Source organism: Melanostigma gelatinosum (assembly GCF_949748355.1).
Source record: "Melanostigma gelatinosum genome assembly, chromosome: 5".
NCBI classification, from domain to species: Eukaryota; Metazoa; Chordata; class Actinopteri; order Perciformes; family Zoarcidae; genus Melanostigma; species Melanostigma gelatinosum.
In genome coordinates, this window is record NC_136638.1 from 27,492,537 (window position 1) to 27,503,636 (window position 11,100).

The 11,100-nt window shown below is 44.8% G+C and overlaps 1 protein-coding gene across 2 annotated transcripts in view; it reads right to left on the reverse strand.

Moving 5' to 3' along the window:
• Positions 1-8,939: 8,939 nt before the first annotated feature.
• glra1 (glycine receptor, alpha 1) overlaps positions 8,940-11,100 on the reverse strand; it is a gene marked incomplete at its 5' end in the record, with an annotated part of 79,564 nt that continues 77,403 nt past the window's right edge. For both annotated transcript variants that reach the window (XM_079268664.1, XM_079268665.1), the window contains one exon: positions 8,940-9,275. In XM_079268664.1, the coding sequence (XP_079124790.1) occupies positions 8,991-9,275 (285 nt within the window). In that variant the 3' untranslated portion in view covers positions 8,940-8,990. The remainder of the gene's footprint in view (positions 9,276-11,100) is intronic.

The following is an 11,100-nucleotide window of genomic DNA, read 5'->3' on the forward strand; positions in this document are numbered from 1 at the left end:
GGAGGCAAGCCAAGAAGAAAAAGAGCGATTGGCCTCCGGAGGATCGATAAAGAACCAGAAAAGAGACGAACCGGCTTCAATAAATCACGTCGTTAATGTGATGCTGTTGCTGCGGACGCTGCCAGATTACAGAGTGAAGTCGTGCTGCGTTCAGGAGCAGACACGCTTTTCTACCGAGCTGTAAAGTTCACATGTCATGAGCTGCATGAGCTCATGGTGCTCAGCAGTGGCGGCTGGTCAATAGAGGGCGCTAGGACGCCACCTTGAGCCACAACAAATAAAATAAAATAAATAATAATAATATATATTATACTGAGACTAAAATAAGATGTCCTGATGTGTTTATCAAAGTGTTATTTACTGGGTTTTTTCCATGTTGGAATAAAGGTTAAATATTTAACTGTAAAGTAGTAATGCATGTTTGATACCTTAATGCTTTTGCATTAAATCATTCTGGGATGTTTGCTGAAATTGATTGGATGTGGCACGGCCCTACAGAGAACATGTTCCACCAGCTCCACTGGTGCTTAGCGTCTTTTGTCATGTGCAAAGTGTAGTAAACACTCAGCAAATGTGGAAGTGTATTAAAAGCTGCATTCTCTCTAGTGTCCACCAGGGGGCGACTCCTCTGGTTGTATAGAAGTCTATAGAAAATGACTCTACTTCTCTCTTGATTTATTACCTCAGTAAACATTGTAAACATGAGTTTATGTCTCAATCTCTAGTTTCAAGTCTTCTTCAATACAGCATGATGTTCATTTAGTACATTATGGTCCATTTAGAGTCACACAGACCATAAAGCAGGGGATGCTTTAGGGCGGGGCTACACGCTGATTGACAGGTTGCTGCCGCGGCGTTGTCCGGTCCGGGAGCTGTCAGTGTTTCCATTTGTGGAAGTTAATTGTAATATTTTGGTCGCTTAAATAAATGTGTTATTCAGTGTACGGTTGTAATAATAACTTTATTTACACAGCACCTTTCAAAACAAAGTTACAAAGTGCTCCACAAATAGAAACTCTTCGAAAATAAGATCCAGAATTAAAGAGGTGAAACAAGACGGAGCAAGAGTGAACTTTGTAAAATCTGTTAGATGTAAAAAAAATAAGCCAAACAGCAACAGTGAGTCTTCAGAAGAGATTTAAAAGAGGATACTGACTTTACAGACTTGGAAGGGAGTTCCGCAGCTCAGAGATTGGCGTGATGCGGTCACTTCTCTTCCTACACAACTCGCTAACTTTGAGCTTTCAGATGATTACCACGTAGGTAAGTGAGCGCCACAAGAAGGGGGCGTTCGTATGGACCGTTCTCATGAACACAGTGAACACGACCCCGATTGAATGTTTACTGAGGGAATACATCAAGAGAGAAGTAGAGTCATTTTCTCATACAACCAGAGGAGTCGCCCCCTGGTGGACACGAGAGAGAATGCAGCTTTAAGACATGAACTCTTCACTCTGTAGAACTGGAGGTTGCCCAACACTCTTTGAGCTGGACTTAAAGAAACAGAGCAGAACAACTGGCTATCGAACCAAAACAATCAACAGATTCCACATTCCACAGTCAACACCTCCAATAACAGAAGGTGGTTGGAGGTTCAGGGTCTCGCTCAAGCACACGTGGCCCCGTAATGGACTCATTAGTGTTCCGGCCTGTCACGGCGGCGCCTGTGTCGACATATGGCCGGCTTGTTGGTGCACCGTCCTCTGTCATCTGTGTGCATCAGTATTCAGTGAGTTGCGGCCCTCTTGCTGTGAACTGACACATTATTCGTGGCTTCCAGCATGTTCTGGTCCAGCTGGCAGCCAGACCCCCGAGCACGCAGACCGTGCCCCCCCCCCCCACACACACACACACACTTTTGTGTGGACTTGTGTGGCGCCTCATTAAATATGTAATTTCCTGCTCGCTGACCTGATCACAACTACAAGTCAAACACAAACCTCGACTCTGAGTGAGGACTGGAGAAATATCCTCCGTATCCTCACTTACATCTTCAAGGCCCAGTCCCAGACGTCCCCCCTAAGGCCTTGAACCCGGAACCCTCAGGGACTTAACTGACGTCACCTGTTAGAGGGTTTCAGTGAGAGAGGCTTATGAGATGAGAGTTAATTGTCAAATAATCAATTCACATGTTTTTATCAAAAGTGCTTCAGGAACAATATGAAATAAATGTAATTCGTCAGGCTGGACACGCGTGTTTACGTCGCCGTGCTTCCTCTGGTTACTCCGTGTTTGGCATCACAACGCTATGAATTGTGGGTAATTCCCTTGGGCAAAGTCTGCAGAAAGGGTTCATAAAGGGCTCTAAATATCGGAGAGGAAGTCAAACTCTCGATGACTTGAGCGAACTAAACCCTCACGGACTCGCGCCTCAGAGTCTGCGTGTGAAGATTGTCACCGGGCCTCAGTGACACTACGTTGTTTAAATTAGTTTGATTTTCATCATGATTATTTCATGCTGCTTTTAATTCTGAACTGCTTCTTGCATACTGTGAAACTTGGCACTTTTTAATGTTATGAAGCATCTTGTTTGCTCTGTTGGATGAAGGTTAAAATGTCTTTCTTCAGTCCTTCCTGCTTATGTCCACAACAAATGGTGGCTTAAACACACCGAAAGCTGTGGAACCGAAACAGACCACATTTAGGTTTGCAAAATAACAAAAGAAGGAGCAAGAAGTTTGCCGGAGCAGATAAGAGGTCCGTGCAGGACGGAGCGTCGTTGAGAAGTGAGCCGAGCTCAGCTGCCTCAGAGGCCTCGGGAGCTGCACACAGGTGATTCCTATCAGGTGAACAAACACGTACTCTTTCAATCTGCACGCGCAATCACCACAGCTGTTTCTAACAGCGGCACGCATTCTATTTTTGATAACGTTGCACCTAAACATCGAATGAACTTAGTCTGTGGTCTGCAGAATCTCAGATGGACACCAACACGTTAGTCAGACCCTCTGGTGCTTTAAAACCACCAAAACATTCGGCAGAATGAACGTTTGGCAGAATGAACGTTGGGCAGGATGAACGTTGGGCAGATTGAACGTTGGGCAGGATGAACGTTGGGCAGGATGAACGTTGGGCAGGATGAACGTTGGGCAGGATGAACGTTCGGCCAGTGAAGCGATGCGAGGGCGGGAGTCATGCTGCAGCAGTGGAAAGCTGAACGTCTGGACAAAGTAAAGGCAGAACAACAGCTTTAAATGGGTTTCACGTTTACCGCCTTCATATCGACGAGTCCATACAAACGTCCCCTCTTGTGGTTCACAACCTCCTACTTTGAACTCTTTCACAAGTTGGGACGTGTTCGACGTTTTATAAAATGGCGGCGTCCATGGAAGTTAATCTGTTGTAATTTGATGTAAGTTTTCCTCCGTCATCATGACTCCTTTGCATTGCCTGCATGACGCAGACGGCTCGCTAACTCGCTGTACTTTTAGCATCGCTGCCTTTTAGACGCCGATAGCAGCGTCCATGTTGCGGTTGCCTAGCAGCGATGTTCTCACGGCTTCAGCGCCGCGCTCGTCGTGTGCGGGACTTCCCGCGTCGTAACCACGAGTTCCACTGAGTGACGGCAGGAAAACACTTTCACACAAAGAAAAAGATGCAGGAAGTCATTCTATGAAATCAAAGGATCAACAGAGATATTTCTCTCCGTCACAGCGATGCCAGGCAATAAAGACGCCGCGCAGAAAGGGTTTATTTGCAATTTTTAATACTTTTTCTTGAATGATTACACAGATCCTTGAGTCGAGTAACAGAAAGCAAAAGATCCAACTCCAACAACCTTGACAATGTTCAAAAACAGGTAAAGAGATTTTTGTTCAGAAAACCTTTAATCGTTAATAGAATTAGTAGTATGACATATTTCAATAAATATTTAGATATATACAGATACAGCAGAAACGGTACATTCTTTTTTTTCTCTTCAAATTGCTTCACTTTTTTTTGTACAAGCCAAAATATCTGCCATTGTATTTATATTCATGCAAAATATTGTTTCTCAGATGAATGAAAAATAAAAAGGATTAGCTGAACTTTTCTTTGTTTTTTTTGTTTCATCCTGCTTTGATGTGCACTCTCAGATTATAAGCATCGTAATGAGCTTCGTCAATTTTTCGCAAATCAAACGGGGTGCACTTTGTGCCAATACACGATAGAAGCAAGTAAAGCAAAATTAAGGCCATTCCAACTTGTGCAAAGGAAATAAATAAATAAATAAATATAATAATAATCATAATAATAACAATGTTTCCTTTAGTTCACAGCAGTTCAGACGTCACTGTATTTTTCCTTCTCCCTCAGGGCATCGGATTGTACAATACATACAATAAAATACAAGAGAATCAAACACAACCCCCGAAAACCAATACGAGTCATCAATCATCGACAAATCAAACCATGCTGCTTTCAAATCCAGTTCAGAACCTCAGGATTTATAAACGTCTTCTGTCTTTGTTCAGTCCGTGTGCATCGCACCGTGACGCAACATGAACCCAGCATCTCGCTCCCTCCAACCCAACAGCACAACAGTGTTTCATACAATGGCGAGAGGCCGACGACGAAGCTCTAAAATGACGATGATACACACACACAACACCCACGCCCGAGGGACAGGGGACGAGTCATATCAAAATGGGAGTTGAATGAATGCGTGATATGCTTGTAGGTCCTCGTTTTTCTTTTTTCAGTTGCATATTCAACCCCCTTATGGCACGATTTTTCAAATGTATTATATTACTTGTAGACATAAGATACGGATGTCTGAGGAAAAAGAAACACCTTTTGTGAGTTTGTTGGCTTCGTAGGTTCAAGTATCATGAATTCTGAATGAAGAGCACGTTTTGTGCTCCATGTAGGAAATAAAGTGCAGCAGAATAAATGAATGAAGACGAAGCGAATGATGCTTTCCAGACAACTCAGAGGCCAGAAGTTTCCCAGTCGAAATTTAAAACTTCTGACTTCCGAAGTGTTTGGGTCCACGACGCCGAGCGTAAACCGAAGACGTCGCTGATCAGCGACGTGGATGTGCAGCATCCATTTCATTCAAGTTTTCCTGAATAATTGTCTTTGCAGAGACGATAACGTTCAGATTGTTTAACCAGCTTCCTAATAACTCTTGCCTTTGAGTCTCGCTCTGTCGTCGTGTTTCTGACAGAATGAGCTCCTGGTTGTCTGGATTTCAGCATTAGCAGCACGTATATTTGCTTTATAACGGGCCACGTAAGGTGCACTGCTCTTCTCACGTTTTAATACATCGCTTCTACGTACGTGAGCTTCAACGTTGCTGGCGAGATAATGTTCATATAATTGGTTTGTGTAGAAACACAAAAGACGTTTTGCGGGAGCTTTACCTGTGGTGCTCGCATCAAAGAAAGACACCAAGCGAGGGTGTAATTTGAACCGACAAAGACATGTTATCTGAAAGTTGCACGCAGATATCCTGTCGAACAAGCTACATGTAGCCATGTTTGCTAGCGTTCCTGACTAGCGACGTACTTGTGATACTCCCCTTCGTCTTCTCGACGTACGTGCTGCTCAGCATCATGGCACGTCGTCAAATAGTCACAAAATAACAACAATTGTCCATTTTTTTTGCTCAGCTTGAAAACTATGCAAATGGGAAGTTATTTCGGATCGTTTTGTTGTCATGGACACACGGTGTAGTACACCGAAGTGTTCGTTTTGTTACTTAAACCTGAGTAGGTTGTTATTTTAAGCCCAATCATGTTATGTTTCCTAAACCCAGGTTTAGTTGCCTAAATCTAACTTCTTCTAACGTTTTGCAGCGAAATGTCGCCTGACGTCCTGCAGAAGGACACAACAGAACTGGACAATGTCTCAGCGAGACGCCAATAGATCGCATGTCGTGACTATTTGAAGAAGTGCCTTGAGACTGTGTTGGTATGCTGAGTTGCTTTCAGTCGAATGAGTTCCAGCTGGTTCACCTCAAGTCTCAGAATGATCAAAGGAATGTGTCACGAGAAGTGAGCGATTCCTCCGAGAGCTTGTGAGGAACTGACTTCGTCCTTTTGACGAAGAGGCCGATGCTGTTGAAGACACACACGTCCCTCCAGGCTTTGCTGGTTTTGTCTTTGTCTAAATCTGATGGTTTGCATCGTAAATACTTAGCAACAGCGAAATCTGCTCCGACCAACTCGTTAAAAATAACTAGAAATGAAGCGTCCCGGGTGATCGTGGCCTTGAGCGCTTTTACATCACATCAGGGAATGATTTATGAATTAAATGCATATTCGATGCATTGTTCGATGGCACTTCCACTCTAACGTTAACACATGTTGGAATGCGTACTCATAGCCCTTCAGATCAGTCTAACACGCTCTGACAGAACTGAATTCATGAAGATTCAGATCCAAAAAGTCTCATAAAAATAACCTGCTTCCTTTCAAAAATAAAAATAGGGAAATACAACGATGTAGAGGGAAAATGCATCAATGTTTCATATCAAAATATGCCTTTATATATCTATTTATATGTGTTATAGTTGTATTTATATATCTGAAGTTAATCTGGCAATCATATTAAAACAGACTGAATATATCACATCCTGCAACACATCTTGAACATTTGCCCACAACAGCAGCAGAACGTCGAGCACGAGGAATATAAAAAGAAAACATCTTTGTCTTTTGCTTCAAAACCAAGTTGGACCGGAGCTTAAATATGTTGACGGGCAGGAATTCTCCACGTTGTTCCTGCGTGATGTTTCAGTTTGCTGTAAGTCAGGAACATTGTTTTTAAACTTCACAATAAAAGTCCAGCGGATTGTTTTATTTAAACTCTTCACTGACAAAGCTGCTGCAGTGAAGTGGCTCATTGAACGCTGTATCGTGAGGGAAAAGGTCAAGATTTTGGAAAATAGAATTATTCACTTGCTTTTAGGAAGTTAGTCTGTTGATGATAACGGGGCTGGAGCCGGGAGGCTGTTAGCTTAGCTGTTAGCTTAGCTGTTAGCGTCACTTTTAAATTGAGGGCAGAAGTTCAAAAGACAAATTTAAACTCTGTTCATTTTGAGTTTTGTCTTTGCTACAAAATTGTAAAATGTTCACCTCTTGCAATAAAACCTAAATAAAATGATGCAGAAGTGACAACGCGAACGGAAACCAACCGTTTGTGCAGAAAAAGACTTTTTTCCACTTTTATTTCTTCACTTTGTTTCGCCGTTCTGATTGGCTGAGCGGTTCGGCTCAATCTGTCTGCTGCCGATCCGACACGATGAAACAGTAATCTGCACGCATCGGGGTGAAGTCTTCTCTGTATTTCTATCACTTCATCTTCATCCATTCCATCCGTATTCACCGAGGACTGTTCAGCAGTTAGCAGTGGGATGAATGAGCCAGAAAACAACTCGCTTTTCAGATGGCGCTGCTTAATTAAAGGAAGGAAAACGAAAATCATAATTGCATATACTAATTATTGCATAGAGAAGCCTGGAGCAAAGTAAAAGAGATGAATCATCAATCAAACCAAATGATCAAATCCCGTCCAACGTGGCTATACGGCAAACATAAATCCAGTGGTCCACTCCACGGGCACGAAGACGTAGCCGTTCACACGACGAGGTTCTCGGCGACAGTTGGTGCGCGTGTGAATGAGATGGAAATACAGTTAATTAAGGTATAACAGGTGCTATAATCTGTATAATTTACTACATATGTCCTCTCGGCTGGGGAAGGGTGGGGTGTCACATTAAGGCGGGGTCAAAGCAAGGAAGCGCTAATAAGATGTAAACATGTGCTTCAGTCCCGATGAGCACGAGCAGAGCCAGCGGGGAAGAAGCCCGTGAGGAGACGTACCTCCATGACGTCAAACCGTCCGCTTTCCTCTTCCCAAGAAAACGGGTCCGGAGCTGCAGAGCGCTGCGCGGCCACAAGCGACATGTTTACTTGACACGTAAGTTAAGATACAAACCAAAACAACAAACTGCAATATGAAGTAAATGAAGGACCACGACGAGCACAGAGAAATGAGATGTTGTGTCTCAGAATCCTCAGCACTGCTCCTTCAGTGTTTCTGATTTGTTCTTCTTATTTCTGTCCAGTCGTGCGGTCGACGGCGGCGGCAGCGAAACCTCGAGTGTCTCTGCAGGTCAAGGTCTGGTGGTGTTGGCGGGAGGACAAAGCGCTGAGGCGTGCTCGCGATACACGTTTGAAGCAAATCTAGATATATAGAATGCGTGATCCTTGCATCGCTTTATTTAATGGAAGCACCGATCCGCCTTCCTTACTTTTTTTTTGGGTGGGGAATAATCCCTTATTTCCAGATGGCTGTCTCTCAAATAAAGTTCCTTTTTTAGATATATGAGTATATTACACTGCTGTATGCTTCTCGCACATCCCCCACCCCGGCGCCTCTCTTTTTTCGTATATAATTATATATTTGTCTCCACGCAAAAGAAAATAGAATAAAACCCGAAAGTCAAACACCCTTTACAAGACTCTTCTTCTTCTTCTTCTTCTTCTTCTTCTTCTTCTTCTTCTTCTTCTTCTTCTTCTTCTTCTTCTTCTTCTTCTTCTTCTTCCGTCAGTCCGTCCGCTCCCACACAGTTTGTCGGGCGTGCCTGCAAAAGTCTGCATTTACGTTGTTCGTCTTTTCATTAATATATTGCCACATTCGTATGTCATGCATTTTACTGCATTGCTATTGCACTGCTCCGGCTTATTCGGGAGGTGTAAAGAGCCAGAATGAGTTTGGGATTCTTTTTTTTGGTGGGGGGAGAGAATAAAGGGAACAAGAAAGCAATAAATATCTCAAATAGTGTCCAGTGGGTGTCGGGTGGGGAGGTGAGGGAGGCGACCGCCACAAAAAGCAACTTAACCTCGACCAGAAGAGGATGAAGGAAGAGGACAAGGAACGGCGTGAAGAAGGGGGGGGGGGGGCAATGATATCTCGTTTCCTTCTCTCGTTTTGTTCCTCTGCATTCTCCTCTTCGCACTGTTCTCGCCTTCCTCCTCCTCCTCCTCCTCCGCTCCTCTCGACTACTGCTTGTGGATGTCCTCGCTGCGGATGATCTTGTAAATGATCCAGTAGAAAATGTTAAAAATGAGGAAGACGAGCGGGAAGGCCACGCGGGACACCGTGTCGATGCGCTTGGCGCGGCCGATGAACAGCTTCTTCATCTCGTCCATGGTCTTCTCGGCCGGGCCCGAGGCCGGGGCGTTGTTGTTGTTGCCCTTGATGGCCATGCCGTCTTTGGCCTGCAGGCAGGCGGGGCCCATGCCGTAGCCGGGGAAGCTGAAGCGCCCCTCGCCGGTCTCATCCTCCTGCAACACAGGCCAAGACTCAGGCTGTTAGGAACCACAGAAAGACCTTACTGTTGGAGGTGTGTGTGTGTGTGTGTGTGTGTGTCAGAGCTCAGTTCAATTTCAGGTCAGTTAATAAGAAAAGAGATTCAGACATGAAAAGCAGATATTCCAGATGACATAAAGTGAAGATGAAGTCATTTCATGTTGTTTGTTTGTGTCTGAATGAAACTTGAATCTTTACTTCTGTTCATATTACTGTTCTTGGTAAGTCCCGCCCTGCGTAGCATTTAAGCTCCAGGATTGGACAGGCGCTCCTCGCTCGCCGAGGTTCCAGTACTCCGGTTTGTTTGGGTCCTGACCAATGGGCTGCCTGGACTCTAACCTGAAGCAGTCGGCTCCGCCTCAACCAGTGAAACAGGACGGGTCTCTATCATCTCACTGCTTCCTGATTGACCATAACGTGTCCCGTCTGTGAGCTCTACTGTCACTGACTAGTTAGGATTCCTTTACATCTGACAACCCTACTTTAGATCATTCTGATCATAAGTCTTCATTCAGAAAAAACTAACAGAAATGCAGCCATGTCATGTGACATCTACAGTGTGTCACACCGACAGTACATCAACATCTTCACATCCGTGGTACAAACAGAGAGCAAACACTGTGTGAGGGCAGGTGTTGTGTAAATACTGAAGATGACACCAGAAAAAGGCTGTAGAAGAAGAAATCGAGGTTCTGTTAAAAAACTTAACGAGTTTGGGAGAATTTCAATTGCTTCTCAATGTCTCTCAACACGGCCCTGTAGCTCGCAGCTAACAGCGCTAACAGCGCTAACAGCGCTAACAGCGCGAACAGCGCTAACAGCGCGAACAGTTTCTGTTAAATGTGATTCAGAAGAGGAATATAAAAGGTTTTATCCATCTATTCTTTATCTTTTCCTCTTCCTGACCATTTACATCCACCTGCACCGTGCACACACTCCACTCAGAAAGCCCCTCAAACGGTGGATTCATAAATCATGAGCTGCACATTGATCACACAGCACGCGCCTCGCCTTCCTAAAAGTCATCAATACGAGACGAAGCTGAACGCTGAGCGTGTTTGTCTCACCCGTCATGGAGATCGGGGGGGGGGGGGGTGAGAGATCGAGGGGGGGGGGGGGTGAATGGATCGGATTGATTGGCATGCGCTGCACTCAAGGTTATGTCGTGTGTGTGCGTGCGTGTGTGTGTGCGTGTGCGTGTGTGTGTGCGCGTGTGTGTGTTAGTTTGTTTTTCCGCCCGTGCACGGGGAGATGTTGAAAGTCCTATCTGCACCGTCACCCTGCCGTGTATTACGGGAGACACAATGACTTTCTTATCCGCTTCAGAGACTCCAACACAAACAGTGCGATGGGCTGAGAGACACTGAAGGTGTGTGTGTGTGTGTGTGTGTGTGTGTGTGTGTGTGTGTGTGTAAACTAAACTAGGAAAATAACCAGCGCTCCAAAGTGCCCTTCAACGCCAAAACAACACCCATGAAATGAAATCATTTGCAGACGAATAAAATCCCTCCGCTGAGCCGTCTTTGTGTACGATTTTGATAAAAGACGATGTCAACAAATTCATGCGTGAACACGACTTGTGTCCCCCGTGGGGGAAGTCTATCAGCGGGGAATCTTCCCAGTGCATTGTGGGAAAGGAAAAAGGAGCATTGTTTTTACGATGGAGCAGGAAGCGCAGCCTGGAGCCGGAGGAAGTGTTGGCAGCAGGAGAACTTAACGACTGACGCAAAACCTCTGCAGCGGCAACAAATCAAGCAGCCGGCTCAGCGCTCCTCTGTCTCACCAGCCTGCAGTCTCCAG